The 20,016-nt window shown below is 41.5% G+C and overlaps 1 protein-coding gene across 1 annotated transcript; it reads right to left on the bottom strand.

Annotated features, from left to right (window-relative positions):
- Positions 1-861: 861 nt before the first annotated feature.
- COLEC10 (collectin subfamily member 10) lies at positions 862-19,469 on the bottom strand. Its single transcript, XM_062503657.1, has 6 exons — positions 19,322-19,469; positions 7,224-7,295; positions 5,785-5,856; positions 3,716-3,769; positions 2,696-2,791; positions 862-1,253 (listed from the first exon to the last, which is right to left on the bottom strand). Exons 1-6 carry the CDS (start codon positions 19,467-19,469, stop codon positions 862-864), a joined length of 834 nt encoding a protein of 277 aa, XP_062359641.1.
- Between the last annotated feature and the right edge of the window lie 547 nt (positions 19,470-20,016).

The raw sequence follows: 20,016 nt of genomic DNA, 5'->3' as shown, positions 1-20,016 counted from the left end.
AATGAAGATATTAAATAGCACTGGTCCCACTACAGATCCCTGAGGAATATCCCTGATGTCCATTGGGACTCTGAGCCATTGACCAACACGCTCTGGATGTGGCCATCTAACCAATTCTTTACCCACCTAACAGTCCACCCACTGAATCCATCTCTCCAATTTAAAAATAATGTTATTGTTGAGGACAATAACAATGTGTCAAAGGCTTTATAAAAGACCAGATAAATGCCTATCAGGCAATATAATTACACAGCCAAATTAAGGAGAGTATAACAACTTCTAAGGTTTAAGTTGGTCCTACTTTGCATGCAAGATTTAACCAAATGACCCCCAGAGATACCTTCCACTTCAAATCATGATTCTAACAAAAGAAGGAATTTTTCAAGAGATACATAAAATCCTTTCTCTGAGCTCTGAAGTGATTAGGGAGATTACTGGGACTCCCTGTGCAAGTCAGAGATTAATGAAGGTCATGCTCTTTCCATCTGTGGACTTTGCAAATCACATCAGTACTTCATATATCAATGACCTTATTATTTCTGGAACTAGTGCAATTATATTCACTTCTGCATGCTCTAATTTTACCCCTAAATTACACACGGAAATGCCAACCCTAAAATGCATGTAGAAATGAAATAAAAATTAGCAGCTGGCTGCGAGGAGGCCCCCTGCAGACATGTGCTCACTCGACAATCACTGATGATTAAGTAGTAGTTACTCTTACTTAGCCCAGAGATGTGAAGGCTGGATTGAGCCCTGTCCCTGGTTTTCTACCCCTGATTTGATCTCCCTACCATAAATGAATGGAATTCATTGGGTTATTGTATGTACAGCAGATGCCAGGCACATTCTCTGGCACTTTTATTTCCTCTTCTTGAGGAATTCACAGACGAAGTAGATGGTGACTTGGCACTCAGAGTCGTTCCACTCTCCTGTGCTGAGCATTTCCACACAGTCCTCGTGACCAGCTGGGTCATGGGGCTCCCCTTGCTTCCAGTTACTGTAGTTCTGCAGTGGGCTGTTGTCTGCATACACAAACTGTCCTTCTCTTTCCATGTCGTTCAGCCCAATGAAGGCTCGGAACAGGCCACTGTTGGAGATGTAGTCAGCAATCAGGGCATTGGTTGCCTCATCTTTAGGCATGGCCAGTGATCCTCCTCTGTCCCTGCAGTGGATCAAGGCTTCTCTGTAATTCTTCTCTTCTTTCACAATGTAATAGAATTTCTCATCTGTCTCCCTGATACCTGCTATAACTTTGAAGAAGAAAAATTGCTTAATGGCATGTCAACAGATGCTGAAGGATATTCTATTCAAATATGACAATGAGATAATTTTACATTAGAATTAATATAAAAGGAGAAAAATAATTCCTGCCACTGTATTTATGATTAATGATGAGGACATGATCAGAGATCGACGTGACTAATGGGATTTTCAGCACTTAGCACACATTAGTACAAGACTATTCAGTCCTGATTGGCATGTCTCCTGTGACACTTCAGTTTTATTTCCTGAATATCTAGTACTAAGCAACTTAAGGCATGCTAAATGGTCAAATGGCAAATGGATCATCCTATTGCTTTGTATGTTCTTGAATATAGATTGTGAAAGAGTGCCCAGGGGTATAAACACAGGGATATAGATAGTTATTCAGGCACTTTCCACGTAGAGGAAAATGAATGTGACTGCTATGATAAGACGTTTTAGATATGGCCTGCTTCAGAGCTGCTGTAGCACTGTGGCATTGACTAGGAAGAAAACTGTGGTTGCTCAGGAGCTTTAAAAGGCAGACCTCTCAAACAGTGAGTGTACAACCTGGTATATTATGCAGCGCCAAGGAGCACGCCTGGAAGTTGATTGTCTCTGCTAATGGAGTGCTGGAATGGTCCTGAGCAGAGTTTGGCCTGGGAAACTCCCCAGGCACTCTCCACAATTCAGGAGTTACCCCAGGCACAGCTTAGAATTTGTAGAGGGACACTCTTTGATAATACACCATTCAGTTTTGTAGTATTTTTAATATAGAAGGGTGTTGTTCTGTGTTGGATGCCCACAGTGACAAAGAACAGTCTCAAATTCATTTAATTTACTGATAGAGCCCTAGTCCTGGAAGCAGTGGTAGAGCTGTCTCAAAATCAGTTTTATGCCTTCCTTTCAGTGGGGAAGCTTGTGCTGTCCACCTGGCAGTGCTGCCTCCAAATGTGACTTTTTATAACCCATATCCTTGAGTGTTGGTCCATTGTTACAGGAAAAGTGTGCATGCACTGAGGGGAGCACTAGGAGTACTGTGTCTGCAGCCTTCCAGGGCAGCAGAAAGATCAAGAGGTTCTTATTGCTCTTCCTGCCTCTCTGGAGCAGACTGGAACAAACTTCTGCCTTACATTGCCTGACTGGCCACCAAACCTGAGCAGAATGACAGTGCAGAGGTGGTTAGCAAATCATTCCTTGTGCTTTTCGTGATGCATTCTCTTGTGCTGTTGATAACTTCTGTATTGTTTTTGCTTTTAGTCATCTGGTCCTTTTATCCTTGACAGATGTAAAACTGTTTCTCCTTTTAGATTTTCAGAGTGCCTGAAACAGAGGACCCTCTCTCTGGGTCATCTGTGGACACTTCCATAGAGCAACAATGGTAGAAGAATAGCAGTGATATCTGTTACTGCAGTCACATAAATCCCACAAAATACATAAGGATCCTTACCATTCTTCACAAACTTGATGGATGTGTTAAGACGAGCAACATTGATATTCAGTTGTCCAACAAATCTGCGGTATCTTCCACAGTCACAGACTGTGCCTGGTGCAATATAAAGGATAGAGGATTTACCTATTTGGAAACATCTCTGTGTGTGTGTGTGTGTGTGTGTGTGTGTGTGTGCATGGAGAGTCACCTGTAGCCTACTTCAAAAGCTTCTGAAGACCTAGGTTCCACTTATGGAGAGCCAGTCTCACCTTACCCCACTGGCTATGCTTCTGTTGATCAAAGTGTTTAATGTTTTGGCTCTGTACACTCCCTTGCTAACTGGCTTAAGCAAGTTAATACCAACCCAAATAATCAATAGCTTTCAAGCACTGAAGTCTCAGTGAACATTTTTTTAAATGGAATTTGGCTTGGTAGAGGTATTGTTTGTTCTTTGGTTTTTCTCAGAAAGAAAATAAGTTGCTGATAGTTTCCCATTAAGAACCAAATGGTCATTTTATATTAAATCTGTTAAAAATAAATGCAAGTATAAGTTCAAGGTGGGTAGCTATTCAAGATTACTAGATCTGAGAAGAACTTTCTAGTTCATCAAATTATCCTCCTGTAAGCAAATGCATTGCATTAATTTGACAACAGATTATGCTCTATCTAAAATCACTTATTTTGTCCCCATGCTCCTATTAGGAAATGGTTAAAGAGCTTAATTCTTTTGATATTAGGAAACTTTCTTCTACTATCCAGTTTAAATGCATGCTGCTGGCCTGTTGGTGTTAGTTTTTATGATACCAAATGTTGCCCATTAATTTGGGTGACTTCGTTATTTTGTGTATGCTGGTGTATTCATAGGAATCAGTCATGTCCCTACACTATTCTTTATTTTGTTCAACTAAACATTTCCAGTCTCTTCCTTACATTTCATCTATTCTCACGTTTTTTCTTGGGCCTCAAAATTTCATGGAATTCCATACAAACCAAGCCTGAAATCAAAGATCCTTCTGCACAGAAGGACGTGTAGCGTACCTGGTTTTCCTTTTTTTCCTGAAACCCCTGGTAAGCCTTTGGCTCCTTTGTCACCTGAATAAAGAGGAGATATAGTCTCAGGTCTCAGATAGTGTTTATGTCAGGGAAGCCTATTCAAAAACCCATTTAATAATATATGAACAATGTGCTTTTGATGGGAAGCTCTGACGGATTGTACTGGAAGATGTGCCAAGTTAAACAAACCACGATTAATTCTGGTGCATGGAAATAGAGCCTTTTAATAGCTAACTCACTGATAACACTGGCATCTTGTGTGCTGCTGGTTCCTGGTACCACTTACTTTAAATATAAACTGCAAAATGATCCTGAGAGGCTGAAAGCACTCAAGAAATCTTGGAAAGATGAGATCTGGGTTCTCTCAGGGGCTGCAGGACAGAGCCCTTCCCCAGGTTCAGTAGATCCATGGTGAGATGAGGCAGCAGGTGTACTTTAAGCCACTGAAATCATGCGTGCAAGAGACTGTGTGTGCAGGCAGCAGTTGGCACCTGCACGGAGGGACGTCATTAAGGAGCAGCATTTCAGTTCGGTTTATGGAAATGTGATTTATTTGCATCCAAGTGCTTTCCCCCTCTTTTGTAAATTATAAAAATAATAGAAACACTTTTCCAAATGCTCTGCTACTATATAAATGGAGGTGACCAGCTCTTTAAAAAAATCTCAATTGTAATTTGGGTCAGGAACAGATGCACTTTATCTGAAATCTGTGTCAGCTCTTTTATGAATAAAAACTTCAGAGCTCTGCCTTAGTGATGACCATGTTTTTATGTACTTTTACTTTATATGGTTGGGGGTTTTTTTGAAGAACTGGCTGTCATTTTAATTGGAAGTTCTTGACACTGCACACTTGCAAGCTGGGATTCCAGGGTTGCTTCATTAAGAACTCGAATGTTTAATCATAGATTTAAACAGTGACTTAGTGACCTTTGCTTCTGCAAATAAAGAAAATTCAAAAAAACTGTAAGGGGACAAGAAATTGTGCATTCAGATTAAAAGAGAGCTTGATTTAAAGGCTCAGAACATTGGTTTACTTCCAGAAAAAGAAAAGCAACTTGTGAGATTCTTCATTTTTGTCTCCTTTAGGGATTGAAGACATCTTAAGAAATAACTGTCTGAGTTAACAGTTTTCTAAGTACCTCTGAAAATTAATCCCTCAGGTCAAAATCTTTTCTTCTTGCCTGATACTGAGGCTGGCTAGAGGTCATGAAAGGTTTATTAAAAACAGTGGTTTGAGAAGCTCTCCAGAGAGACTGTTCTACCCACTCAACAGCATACCCAAGTTGATGTGCTGGTTAGAGCCCCCAGAGTTCTCCCTGCAGTAGTGGCAGAAGTAATGTTCCTTCTTATGTAGCTCTTTTGGAATATCATAAAGGAATGCCTGAGCTTCTTTTCAAGATGAATAGAGCACAATTTCATGAAATTATTGTCCAGGCAGATTTGGAGTCTACCTTGATTTGCAAGTAGTTGCCATCCCTGCTTATGTGAGCACCTTCTTAAAACTCCTGAATTTGTTCCTTACCAGGACAGGGATGTCCTGTGCATTGCTTGCTCACATGACCCACAGCAGTGCAGGTGACAAGGTGTGGTATCCTCAGCAGCAGCAGGACATTGACTTAGGCCCTCAGCATTCAAATCAAAGGCACAAATTTGTCTCTTAGAGTGTTCAGAGGATTTACTTCACAGGATCTGGATTTCTCCCTTCCTCTTTTACCACAGAATCATCAAATAGTTTGGGGTGGAAGTGACATATAAAGGTCATCTAGTCCAACCCACATGCAATGAGCAGAAGCACCTTCAGCTAGATCCATCAAAGAGGATTGATGCCTTAACTCATGAAAGAAATTGTTTTAGCCAAATTAGCTGGATATTGCATGTGTCAAATAAAACTAGGGTATTTTATTTAGCTCTCATCACCTATATTTATGCATAACTTTATTTGGAAAGCATTGGTCATACCATTATCTAATACTGCTCCATATCTGGAGCTCTCATAAAGCACATATTTACCTTGAGGGAAAAAAACCCAAGAAAATTCCCAGACCAGAGCTTACCCTTTCCACCAATTGGACCGATTTTACCAAGCATTCCCTGGTCACCAACATCGCCCACTGGTCCTTTGTTTCCTAAGAGAAGAAATTAAGAGGAAATGAGTATGGTTGAGGAATGAGGATGGTTGCTGTAATTTCTTTTCTGAGACACTGTTTAGGTCTCTACCACTGCTATTTTTCCTGAGTGTGGCCAGCCTGTGTGTGTGACAAAATGAAGTGAGCACAGGCCTGAGGATATTTGGAAGAGTACAACCAGATCTCTGTGCCTGTAGGGTACGACAGTAGGACATTGCAAAGAGCCTTAATAGAATTGCCTGTTCAAACATCACATTGTCTTAGAGAAAATATAAACTAAAACTGCTAGTGATTTACTCCACAGTCAAACCAGGCTGACAGCTTTTTTTTCTTCCACCCCAGGCAAAACACTCCTAAGTCCTTGCAGTGTTGCTGGGAGTCCTTCACAAAGCATGACTGCAAGTATGGAGCTACTAATTTTGCTGTATGTGTATTCCCAGTCTTCAGAGCACCAAAATAACAGGTGTCCTTTTTAAATTATTAATAAAGTGTGTAAGTTCTGAAATAGCTGTCTAATTATGACAGGCCAATCTAGGGAATCTCAGTTTGCAAAGGGAATTTAACATTTATAAAATGTTTTCTAAATGGTTGATTCCCTGAATCATTGCATTACCTGATGTTCATTTTAAGGTAAGAACTGAAATCTTAAGAATGCATTTAAAAATGGAAAAAGGTTCTTTATTTTAACAATAACAACAGAGTTATTTTAAAGTTTCTATAAAAGTAAAAACTTTCCTGATTATTCTTAAACCACAGTCAAGGAAGGAAGACCTTGGATATGCAGTATCATTAAACTCTAAAGATAAGTTAAGCTTTTGAATTAGAGTGCAAACAAGGCTGGTTAGGTCACATCTGATGCCTCCAAATGATCTGCCCAGGTCACACTGTTGTTATGGGACATATTTAATCAAGCCAAGTCCTGAAACATCTGTGATTTCTTGTTCTCATCTTGGATGCTGTTTGATCTGAGGAACTTTTCTCTTTTTTTGTGTATGGCTTTGTTTGGTTTTCCACAGAATACAGACAACTGAAACCAAATTTTATTGAGCATCCTGATGTAATGCTAAGCAATAATCCTTAAAATTCAATTTCAACTAAAGCCTAATTTCAGTAAGAATGATCTTTCTGATTATGTGTATGATCTAGGTTTTCTGAATCACACTCATGCCAGACATACATATTGGTCTTAAGTATCAGTAGGAATTGAACCAAGCTAAATATTATGTTCACCAATTAATGTTTGACAGGATTGTGAAATCCACTGGTGAAACAGGAATGAAAAGCATTAAACACCAATCGCAGCATCAGGACAGTTGTATATAATGATATTCATATACCAACAGTAGCCAACAAATCATCATAAATACCTTTTGATCCTTTTGGTCCAACCTTTCCTTGTTTGCCTACTTCTCCTCTGTCTCCCTTTTCACCTTCATCCCCTTCCAAAAAAAACCAGAAAATAAAACATCAAGGTATATTTCTCTCAGTGCAGTAAGTACAACTATTCACCCTCAGAAAGAAAAGTTCATGGGGTCTTTTTTCCTACTGATTTCTTTTCACTTCACATTGAAGGCACAGTAGCCATGGGATAAATTTCCAGACAAGAGATGAGGAATCTGACCATCAGTAGGAAAAACTAAAAACTTTCCCTTTCAGAGAGGCTGTTAAACATGAGAATTATACATCAGCAATTTCTACTCCCACACTTTAGGCATTATTAGCTATTCAGCAGATAAGTAAGCCAATCTTTGAGTACTGGGAAATGTACACACAGGGACAAACTGCCAAGGGAGACAACAGGTGTTTATTAATTGTTCCTAGTGATTCCATTCCTAGTGACTCTGTGTTCAGGGTATGCAGATGCATTTGGAATGAGAAGAATGTAAATATGTTGAAATAGATCTTGACATAGACCTTGGCACTTAATATGATACAATTCTTGCCTTCATTTTTTGACAGATGGCATTTGTATGTTGATCCAAGAAACTTGTTTTGCAATTACTCCAGTGCTTTATTTTGAAAGGTCACACACAAGAGTATCTGTAAGAGGCAAAATCACTGCATTTATTATGGTAGTGCAGAGATTTCTCTAAATGTGATCAAGACCCTATTACACAGGTTCCTGTATAGCTCTGTATAAGCACTTTCACTATTGGAAGAGACATGTCTAACTGTGCAGTGTATAGTCTAAAGGCACATAGCAGCAATTAGTCAGAAAGAAATGTTATTTCCTTCCACAAGTAGCATACAATATTGCTTTGCATTATGCAGGAAATTGGAGGCACAACTAAAGGTGATTTTCTCATCTTCTTAGTTTGGAGCCAAAACCTAAGAAGATTTTTTTTCTCCCCCCAGCAGAGGTGGAGAGGAGACACACAACTCGCCTGCACCGAACACAGGCAGCTTTCCAGAGCTTCTCCTGTTGTTCCCTGCCCGTGCTGGCAATGAGCCTTGCCATGCAGTGGGAAGCAGTGCCACGGCCTCTTGGCTCAGCCAGGATCTGGTAGTGGCAGCCAGTTGTGTCTGTGCCTGCTACCCAGAAGGGGAGAAGGCTGTGGTGCAGTATATAGGGGGACAAGGGAGGGAAGTGTCTGGATGTCAGCCAGAGAGGTGAGGACAGAACAGCAGTATGTGACAAGACCAATAACCTGTCTCACCAAGGGTGGTGCCTCCAGTCCCAGCAGAAAGTGTTCAGAGAACTGAGGTGTACTGAGGGTGACTATGACCCAGGCAGCCACTTCCAGCCCTCTCACAGCAATGGGTTTAGTGCTTACCTGAGCCAAGCACTGCATCCCCTCTCCTCATGAACAGCCACCAGTGATTCTTCCCTCCAGCAATTAGCCTTGTGCCTTTTAAATCCATTTATATCTTTGGCCCTTATAATAAATATCCTGTGGCAAATAGCACAATTATTTTTTAATGTGCTGAGGAGAAAGTTCCCATGATTGCTTTAAGACTGATCGTTACATTGGTGTCATTTTTTTTCCTGAAAAATACTTCCCACTCATTCCTGATTTACCTTCTACTTCTGTAGTGGTGGTCTGTTCTGTGGAGTAATAGCAGATGAGAAGTGCTGCACAATAATTGCAGCACATAAAATGTAGTTTTAGGTTTTTGCACCTTTCCATTCCAGTTACATGGAGTGAGCTGAGTCTGTCCCTTTATGTTGAAAAAACCCTTCCAGGCTGGCACTCTTTTGTGAAGGGCAAACTCACCCTGTTGGTCAGGAAGCCCTTCAACAGGAAGGTCAGTAGCCCAAGCTGAGGAAGATAAAGGGCTGAACTTCTCACTGAAGGGAGGAAGCAGTTGCTAAAGGGATGGACAAGGAGGAAACAATGTGGTGTGTGCTGGCTCACTCAGGCTCTGTTTTTAACACCAGCTTTCACAGGTGAAGTAGGAAGAGAAAAGACTAAAAGCAGTCAGCAATAGAAATATTAAATATCTCTATTCTCACTAGGTCTTAAAAATACTGTAAAAGCTAGTGTGTATTTCTAAAAGCCAAGCTCCTTAAATATTCAGCTGAATCTGTGGGTCTGAGTGGGGCACTGATGAAAGGATGTCTGCTTGTACTGAGTTCCAGTCCTGCCGAGAAGGACTTGGGGGTGCTGGTGGATGAGAAGCTGGACATGCCCAGCAATGTGCAGTCACAGGTCAGAAAGCCAAACCTGTTCCTGACTGCATCCAAAGGAGAGTGAGCAGCAGGTCAAGGAGGTCTGGTGAGACCCTACCTGCAGTGCTGCATCCACCTCTGGGTTCCTTGACAGAGGAAGGACATGGGCCTGTTAGAGCAAGTCCAGGGGAGGCCACCAAGTTGATCAGAGGGATTGAATACATCTATTAGGAAGGCTGAGAGATTAGGTTTTGTTCAGCCTGGAAGAAAAAGGCTTTGGGGTGACCTGACTCTGGCCTTCCAGCACCTGAAGGGAGCCTACAAGAAAGATGGGGAGAGACATTTTACAAGGACATGAAGTGACAGGACAAGGACAAATGAGTTTAACTGAAGGAGAGTAGATTTAGATTAGATATGAGAAAGACATTCCATACTGTGAGGGTGGTGAGCCCAGAGAAGTTTTGGATGCTCCATCTGTAGAAGTGTTCGAGGCCAGGTTGGATGGGGCTCTGAGGAACCTGATCTAGTGGAAAGGTGTCTCTGTTCATGGCAGGGGGATTGGAATGAGACGATCTTTAAGGTTCCTTCCAACCCAAACCATTCCATGATTTTATGATTCTACTGATCATCAAACAGTAGAGCTAGAGAATGTAGGGTTTATTTTTGCTGTTGACCTCAATGCTAACAAGGGGAAATTGTTCTTTCTAAATCCATGCATGAAACCCCCGTGAAAAGTGCAAAAATCACTTTTCAGTAGTTTAGAAATTCAGAAAATATCCCAGAGACTGATAAAGGGCTTGTGAAATGACATTCTGGGAGCAGGTTAAGAGCTGATCTCACCATGGTCTGCAAACCCATACAGGGGGAAATATGTGTGATAATAGAAAGGAAGCAGGGCATGATTCAAAGGCTGGAAAAGCTGGATTAATCTTAACTAGAAATGCAACGCGGCAGTATTTCACAAATGGTTGTGCTCTCTGATAAGGAAGGGAGTTGGGGGAGGCTTCTCATGTCCAGCCTTTCCCTGTGCAATGAATTTCTTTGTGTAAAATATGCTGTAATTCTGGGTCTGGTATAGAAGCTGCTGCGGGTGATTCCTTGGCCTGTGGAAAACAAACCATATTCCTACTGTCCTTCCAAAACAGAGTTTGTCATCCTGGCAGTCCTCCTCACCTTTCTCAGACCAGCCAGTTGCATTCTCTGCAGAGTTAAAGGCTCTGGAGGGACTGTCATTTGCTGCAGAAGGAAGACCTCTGTGCAAGATCCTTCCTTCCTTCCTTCCTTCCTTCCTTCCTTCCTTCCTTCCTTCCTTCCTTCCTTCCTTCCTTCCTTCCTTCCTTCCTTCCTTCCTTCCTTCCTTCCTTCCTTCCTTCCTTCCTTCCTTCCTTCCTTCCTTCCTTCCTTCCTTCCTTCCTTCCCTCCTTCCTTCCTTCCTTCCTTCCTTCCTTCCCTCCTTCCTTCCCTCCTTCCTTCCTTCCTTCCTTCCTTCCTTCCTTCCTTCCTTCCTTCCCTCCTTCCCTCCTTCCTTCCCTCCTTCCTTCCCTCCTTCCTTCCTTCCTTCCTTCCTTCCTTCCTTCCTTCCTTCCTTCCTTCCTTTCTCTCTTTCTCATTTGTGTAACAGTTTATCCTAAAAATAGAATTCAGGAAATAATGACGATATACAAGTGGAGAAACTGATTACTTTCTAAAGATGTTTTATTCCTGTTTCAGTTTCAACATTTTGAGCCACTGAAAGATCCAGTGACTTTTCCTGAGGGACTTGGGATCAAGATTTTCACACCTGGGGCTGCTTGAGTGGAAGCTATGTTGTCCTGTATGGACCATCAGCCTGAGAGCTGACAGGTGAAAGGTGTGGCAAAGTTTGTTCTGGAGATTTCCAGAAATCAGGGAGTGCCTCAACTTTTATTAACACCTTATATACTCCAAATTTTTGCTTAAGACCCTAAAAGCCTAACGGAGAGGGAAATAAGTTCCATCACCTGTTTCATCTTGGTGTAAGGAAGCCTGCCACATTCTGTCTTACTTTTCATGTCAGGAAAATGGGAAGAACAATAATTTGTCTGTCTGTAAGAGAGGGTAATCCTGCTTTTCTCCCATCTGTCATCTGAGAATAGGTAGGCATTACAAAACAAGGGTATAAACAAACAGTATTAGTTAGTGATACCATTTTATTGTTAAGACTAGATTAAGCCCAGTGCCTGCTGATATGGTACATCCAGAGTCCTTTATCTGTTGTGTGTGATCTCAAATTTTGGTACAAAATGTGAACTCTTGGGTTGTGTTTCCCTCTTGTGGTCTTGCTCTGATTTGCAACCAGGTAGGAGAGACTGAGAGGTTGGATGACTGACTGGGGCAGGGGGTGAGTTGGCTTTATTTGCGGTTAACCGTAAGTATCCCTCCATTTTCTCTGAGACTACATGTGGACAAGCACCCCACTGCATTAGCTAGTACTCTGGACTGGGGTTTTGAGTTCTGTAGTATTGTGCTTTTTTCCTAGCCCTGACCTCATGAGCTTGTTATCTGTACCTAGAGGTTAACCTCTCCTTTGTGCTGCTTTTCACTTGGGGCAATGTCAGGTTAAATTTTAACCTAATTAGCAGATTGTCACTTTAAAACTGTGGTCTCAAGGATGTCAGATAATGTACTGCACTGGCATTTGAAGAATGGGTGAAGAAGCCCTTGCAGTCATTAACTGAAGTAAGACTATTTCTCTGCCTTGTTAATATTTCCTCAAATTGATAGGTTTCCTCTGTGTCACAGATATTAAATACAAGATTTCTAAAAGAAACACCTGAAGCAGTAAATTAAAGGCTCCTCCAGCTTGGGACTGTGCAAGGCAGAAGACTAGAAGCCATAAGAAGTAAGTAAATTTTGCAGCCATTAGAAAATTTTAATTGTATCTGAGAGGGAACGACAAACCTGCAAACAAGCTCAGGAAAATGCTGAAGGTCTAATCTCCAGCAGGATTTTTAGGCAGTTGAAATAAGCTCTGTCTTTTTTGGAGTTTGACTAAATAACACTAAATAACTAAATGTTGAGAGGTTACCTTAGTAAGAATTCAATTAGCAAGAATTTACTGACCTTCAAGTGACTTAGATTTCCCTGTTGAATCTTTTGTAGGCAATTTATCTGGTTTGTATTCATGAACTGAGGACGATTTCACATTCATAGATATTGCTCACATATATTTAGTGACTCTCCAACTCTTGTAAACAAGGGATGACCATGGTTCTTGGAGAACCTGGGTGTAATTCCTGGTGGTTATGGAGCCCACATTTATGTGCATCAGGCTGAGAGAATGTCTGCAGGCTGACTAAAGGCTAAAGCTGGGAGGAGACTCCGAACTGGGCTTACGCATGAGTACCTCTCAGCACACTTGGAGCTATGCTAAGAGACTCCCTGGGCCCACTTTGTCAGGTGTGCTGGTGTTCCATGGCCTCAGGTCAGCTCCAGTTCCTGTCTCCTGAACAAAAATACTACAAAAATGTTAATGCTCTCTCATCCTCTCTTTTGCAGGTATGTTTCCCTCCAGAATCCAGGGCACGCCCACCATTTCAAATGGTAGAAACATTACTTATGCTGGGCTACAGCACAGTTGTTGTCCTTCTACACCAGACACTTGAAATTGAAAAAAATCCCACTACCAGCCATAAAATCCCTGAAAAGCCCTAATTCACTGTGAGGGGGGAAGGATGTTTAATCTTGATGAGAATACCACATGGTGGCTTTGCACTGCTTGCCTTAGATGCATTTATCATTCTTAGGCATATCCAGTGCCCTACCAGAAAGGCTTTGTATGGAATTTGTTAGATGTGTGACACAGTTCTGCTGAGCTCCATGTTTCATGCTCTTAGTCCCACCTGAGGCAGCAGACAGATTCTCCCCACCTCCAGAGATTGAATGTGAAGAGTACAGGTGATTTCTGCCTCTCCTGGGCATTAAATTAAAAGGATAAGGAGATGAGCATAATTCTGAAGCCTTGAGAACCCTACAGGAGCAACTTCCTTCCTGGAAGAACCTTACAGATAGCCACAGGGTTAGCTCTGTAGGCTGGGACGCTGAGTGACCCCGAGCAGGGAGAACCTTTGCAGCATTGGGCATTGAGAGAGTTTGTCACCAGAGGGAGTCACAGACTTTAAAAATTAAGCAAACACAGCCCAGTTTGTATTTCCAATGTTTGAGCATGTCACAGTTATGTCAATGGAAAGACTCAAAATTTCCTCTGATTTCACTTTCAGTGTCTCTTAGATCCTTAGCAAATTTCCCATAACAGTGTGCATTCTTGCTTGCATGCTGCTTTTGGCTAGCAAGGACAGGATTTCTTGGCATCAGCTGCCTATCTGACATGATGCTCCCTTCCCTGTCCTTCCTCCTCCCCTCAGTTCCCAGTACTGTTCTGCACACCTCCCTCCCCTCTGCCTGCTGTTGAGCACCTTTTTCACCCTATTTTGAAGACATTTGTCTCCCTAAACAGAGGAATATCAATTAGGCAGATACACATTTTTGGTGAGTGAGCTGAAGCAGCTCACTGAAGAGCCTGTTGCTGACAATGCCAAGATGGTGGGTTCAACCCCTAGACGGGCCATTCACTTAAGAGTTGGATTCAATGTTCCCTGTGGATCCCTTCCAACTCACAATATTCTGTGACCCTGTGAAATAGCTGAGCCAGAAGCAGGGACCACATGGTCAGAGTGGAAGAAAAAGATGTTTGGCCTCCTTTTTTTTTTTTTTTTTGTCAGAAAACTGACAATTGAGTATGTTCAGCTGTAGTGTGAAACTGCACCCATGGTCATTTTCCCAGGTGTCCTGCAGGAACATGCAGGGCTCCTACATATGGAACATTCTTACAGAGATTATCTTTCTTCATCCAGGTTCAAAATAAAGAATACAAGCCCTTCTCTTGTAAAATAAAAAGAACATTCAAGGAAAAAAAAATTCTCTGATAATTTTCTACTTATAAATTTGACTTCATTAGAAATACCCTCCTCTCCTATTGCATTGCATGAGGCATACCCAAACCTTCAGTAGGCTCAGTGAACTTCTGCTGACTTGTATTATTTGAAGGTGTGGGCCTTTGTGCATGAATAGAATATACATTATCTCTAATAACAAAGACATAATTTCAGTCATTCTTGATTCTTTTTTCTTGGTCTGACTGATTTGATTTTTCCAGCCTGTTGCACTGCCATTCTGACATGATCTCAGAGACCCATGAATTATGGTGGCTTCAGTGAGGAATCAGACTGCCACTGGTAAGAAGTACAGACCCACAATCTTTTGAATTTATGTATTTAAGTCCCTATATGTATGCTTGGTAGCTCAGGCTGATAATCTCCAGAAACTTACTGTGTGCTAAAATGAATTCTAGAATCCATGAAAAATAGAATTATGTGTTGAAATTAAAGGGTTCTTCAGATCAAAAATGAGGCACTAAGAGGGAAGTTTAGTTATAGATTTGAACAGCTATAGGATGTGGTAAGGCATTTTATATTTTTGGAAGGCAACGTGGATAGCAGCATATCTGGTTTCTGAAAGAATTTGAGATTTTCCAGGAGTGGAACTGCGTAAGTGCAATTAAAGATGAGAGATGGACAGCTATACTGGTGACCACAGTAAATGCTATTTTGAGGTACCAGCCAATGTCACAGAGTTTATAAGCATAATTTGTCAGAAATAATGATAAGGAAACATTTTACATCTAAACTGCTATGGGAAACTCCCAGTGCTCTTCAAATTTCATCTCATTCCAGTTTCTCAACCTGGATCTGATTCAAGACTTTCAAAGTTCTTGTATCTGGATTTCAAAGAAAATGAACTAGGATCAGGTACAGATGGCAAGACCTAGAGCCAGTCTTCTGAAAGTGCTGATATCCCATAAATCCATGTAGAACCAGCTTCTGCAGTGCCAGCCCCTGTTTACATATTTAATGGGACTTCAGAAATCAGAGTTTTGGGTCCTCCTCTGCTTATTTCTACCTGCATGTTGTTGCTTATTGATTTACTCAGAGCAGGTCAACTCCTGTCTCATCTACATCAACAGCCCACTTAAAACTTCCTCTGCAGAGCAGAGCTTGCAATCTCTAGGGGATAGCAGCCTGGAAGAAAGGACAGAGCTGGGACACCCCTCAAAGGGAGACTTCAGGGGAGCAGAGCCTGATCCTCCTGATGCTGCCAGGGCTACAACCAATAGCTGGTGCCTTTGTGCTCACTGTGTTAGCTGCTGCCTGCCCACAGTCCCAGACCCTTTCTCAGCAGTAACAGCCAGCCTGCTTTGTTTCCAGGCTTGGAAGGGTAGAAAGTAAGCAATAGGGCCATGACTACTTTTGCTAGGCTAAGAACCAAGAACCTGGCTGCCCCAGAAAATTAATTGTTTCATTTATGCTTCATTTCTTGATTCTCTTTGAACTCAAAAAGTCCATGAAGTACAGAACATGGTCTTTATTGCCCCAGTTACTCAGCCATGAATCAGTGTTACCCAACATAAGATGTAAGTTTTCAGAGTTCCTCTGCCACAACAGCCCAGCTAGGACCAAGTTGTTCCTAACATCTGGGGTCAAACATAACTTTTTTTTCTTTTTTTTTTTTTGGGGGGGGTGGGGGGGGAATGGAGGGGGAGAGGATAAGAGTGGCAGGGATGTTCCTTGGGTATTTCAATAAGAATCCTAGAAAACACTTCACACCTTTCTGGTTTTAACTGCCATATAAGCCAGCTGGCTGTGTAGCTCAATGCGATTTTCAGGAAGGCAGTACAAGACAGCCATTACAGTGGGCTCTTCTCATTGAAAATACTCCCCTCTTTTTGAGAAGAGAACTGGGTGTTGCCTAGAAAAGGAAGCAGAGAAGAGTGTCAACTTTTGCCTCTCTCTTATTTTATTCTTTTTTAATTTTCCATTTTTCTGGAGTCCACATTTGGCAGATTTCTTTGCATAATTCTTGGCAAACAGGCTTCAGGTTTCATTTGCTTGCCCCAGGAGCTGGGGGAGACAGCAGCACCTGGTGAGCACCATGTGAGGCACCAGAGATGGGGCTGAAACCCGCAGGGTTAATCACACCAGGCATTGGAGTTTGGACCTGCTGCTGTCCTTGCAGCACAGCCTGCAAAGCCTGACAGGACATTCACTGCATCCCTTCTCTTCCTGGGGCACTATTCCAGAGTGTTTTCTAGCTCTTACTGTTGTGCACAATGGGCTCTGTTTTTGCCTCATGGTTTCTAGGAGCTGGTGGGACTGTCACAGATGGTTTGAAGATTTTCTGATAATCAGCCTGGAATTGCCCTTTTTTTTTCATCTCTCTCTTCATGTCATACTTCTCATGTGACATCTCAGCTATGAGCATAACAAAGAGATGTCTTTCAAGGGGAAGAATATGGTATGCACAAAGTAACTTGAACAAGTTACATGCAGATTGTATAAGTGGCCTGTCTGCACAGCCATTCTTGAACAGGTAATTTTCAGGGTAAGCCTATGAAGAGGTTGAGAGCTTGGTCCTGTAGCAACTGTGAATGCCTAGAGGATTGAATCATGCAGCCTCCAATAGCGGGTTATAAATTCTGAACTTTCCAAACCCTCCCACTTCTCCCTCAGCACTCTTCTCCCCACTGTACTGTGTGATGGAAACAGCAGTATCTATCTCTGCTGCACCAGACCAGAGTCCATCCCACTTGTAGCACACAGATTGGATCTAGCCTGTAGGACAATTTATGCCTTGCACTGGGACAGGTGAGGTGGGACAGTCTAGGAAGTCTTGCAGCTATTGAATCCCTTTTAATTCTTTGCACTTCTGGTTGCCTTGGCTTATTAGACACTTCCATGTTCTCATGGAAGGAAGGAGTTGTCAAAACAGGAATCTAACCTGTGGTGGTAGAAACAGCTGGTCAATGTAGTGTGTAAGATCAGCACCTCTGTCTTCTGGGAGCACCACCATATTTTACCATAGCTGAGATGCTGAGCAGGTGGAGGTGAGGGGGTAAAACCTGTTCAGGATAAGTCAAAACCTGTTTTTAAAGAACAGTGGACAAAGGGACACAAGAGGTCTAGTACAGGGAATAAAAACTACAGCCAAAATCAGAGGCTTGTCTGTTATCAAAGTTAGAGTTTAAACAGCAAAGTTCTGCCTGTGGCTGTGGTCATAAGCTTGGGATCATATGCTCTGAGTCATAGACATAAGACGCATGAAGGAAAACTGACAGCAGGACAGACATTCTTCTGACACACTAGGTAAGCATGTCTCAACCTTGTCTACAAGGGATGCCTGAGAAATAACAGGGTAGTTCAGACACAGCCTGCTTGGTCTTTAATTGCCCAGATGACTGGAAGTTAAAACAACTGGTGCCATTAAGGGCTATTTGTGACTGTCCTGGATGAGCTGAGGTCTGGCAGGAACTGAAATTAATCTATAGCATCATATCACATAGTCTCCAAAATTGATTTGATGACCTGCAGTGGATATAAGCAAGTAATTTGGAGGGGATTTATACTCAATACTCCTTCTACCAATCATGGATCTTGGGGATGATGATCTAAAGTAGTAGATACAGGTGTGCCAATAAACTGCTGGTCTCATCTTGTGTCTTGATGTCAGCCAGGAAGAACAGGACTGGTAATGACTAAATCCTGACTCTCTCAGTACTGCACTTACAAAGAATAATAATATATACTCTTCAAATGCTTCCTAGACAAGGCAGACCACAGAAGCCAGCTGGAGTCCCAGCTACTCTGTGTTGTCACGAGACCCCCCTCATTAGCCTTGTGACTTGTTAAACACAATTCTGTCAAACTTTGTTTTCCAGCCTGCCATTAATTAGATACTAACTAAACCAACACTCACTAGCTCCCTTGGGGATCATTACATCTCTCTGCATTTATGCTGTGGCAGCAAAAGTTTAAGCTTGGATTGTAATCACAAAGAAATTAATTTCCTGATTAAAAATGGTCCTTTAAGCAACATGCACTTGAATAATCCATCATAAAAACAAATGAGTCTGCAGCAGTGCTCTTGACTTGAAAATCTTTTTTCTGCTTTAAATTTAAATCAGCTGCATTTTTTTTTCTCAGTCTGTAGCCTATAGAAAAATACGATGAATTACTAAAAAGAAAGCAATAGTCTGAAACTGCAATAGCCATGGTGTGGAATATATATTTTAGATCTGTCACTGCAAGATAGATTTGTATGTCATGGACCTAATAAGATGCCCTTCAGGCACTTCCACTGATGTTAGTTGTGTTACAGAAAAAGTAAGTTAATGCAGAAAATTTGGTTTCAGATATTTGCAAAGTGTTTTGAAGATAAAAGACCTGTATATGCCAGAGTTGATCTAGTTAATGTTGAAATCTATTGCAAAGGTCCTGTTTAATTCAACAAGAACTACTGAATGAAGTCTGATGAATGTAGCAGAGATGTATTTACAAGTAAACATTTGAAAATAATGGCAGTTTGGTCATTTTAAATACTGAATATCTCTCCCTATCTGTAGATGCAAAGCAGATCATTAACAGTTCACAATAGGTGCCTACTTTTAAACAAGTCCCTCAGTTTGTATCTGTTACCTGTTTTCATTGTGTGCCAAGCACAAGAAATAAGAGAATATTTGTGTGGCTGGAGAAAGATGCAAAAAGACACCTCAAATTATATGAAAATATGTGATACTGTTCCTGAAACTAAAGGAATGAAAATTTAGATCTCCTTGCTTCTTCATTTTCCCCCATTACAGTTACAGTTACTAGATGTTTGTACAGTATTTCACATCTTTCATGCCCAGCCCACACCACAAGCCACAAGCCTTCCAAGTCTCTATTGATAAAAAAATCAGCCTTTATCAGTACTGATCTCAGCATTAGCAACCTGATAATTCCTCACCTTTTGGTCCAGGTAAAATTGTGTGTGTTGAGCAGACATCTGTTGTAGGTCGATTATCAACATCAAAACCAAAAATCTGAACTTGCAAGATAAAAAACACTACGAGGGTCCCATATTTCCTTAGCTGCTGTTCTTTCTTGCTGCTCATCCTTGCAGTTTCTCAGGAAATGCCTTTCGTTGTTACAGTCTTAAGAAATGCAGCTGACTCAAAAATAAATGCTTCACTAACTGGAGCAGTGGAAAGCTTGGGAGCTACATGCAAGAACAGCTAAATAAAGTGAAGAAAGGAGTTTGACAATGCTGTAGTTATTTCTGTCCTGCACATTATCCAGGATATTTATTTAACACTGACAGCTGTTTATTCCAGTTTATCTCTTATCTGTGAGACATTTAGCTCCTTTTGCCATGGAAAATTTCTCTAGCATATGGGAATATCTCTCTTGTAAATTTTTTCCTCTCAGCACTGATTCTTCATGCCCAGCTTCTCATTTACTCAAGGGACAAAAGACTTTGGCATTGTATCCAAGTGTGTATTAATTGGTTATAGGATAAATTTGGCTGGTTGTGTGCTGGAAGAGTAATGCAGAATGCATATAACAAGTAGAGATACTTTAGCATAAAAGCTTTTCACTAAGGAGACTGTTAGTGACAGCAGACAAGCTGCCAGTCCACTGTGGGTGGAAAGCACCGATGCT

Source organism: Cinclus cinclus, chromosome 1 (genome assembly GCF_963662255.1).
Source record: "Cinclus cinclus chromosome 1, bCinCin1.1, whole genome shotgun sequence".
NCBI classification, from domain to species: Eukaryota; Metazoa; Chordata; class Aves; order Passeriformes; family Cinclidae; genus Cinclus; species Cinclus cinclus.
The sequence above is the reverse complement of the archived record's forward strand: the minus strand, read 5'-3'. Positions and strand labels throughout refer to the sequence as shown.

What these genes read in the sequence shown, in the direction of transcription:
- COLEC10 (XM_062503657.1), bottom strand. Translation starts at nt 19,469, where the DNA reads ATGAGCAGCAAGAAAGAACAGCAGCTAAGGAAATATGGGACCCTCGTA. An exon ending in AATTTTACCTGGACCAAAAG is followed by an intron (nt 7,296 to 19,321) that starts GTGAGGAATTAT and finishes TTTTTTTGGAAG; the next exon opens with GGGATGAAGGTGAAAAGGGA. An exon ending in CGGTCCAATTGGTGGAAAGG is followed by an intron (nt 3,770 to 5,784) that starts GTAAGCTCTGGT and finishes CTCTTTATTCAG; the next exon opens with GTGACAAAGGAGCCAAAGGC.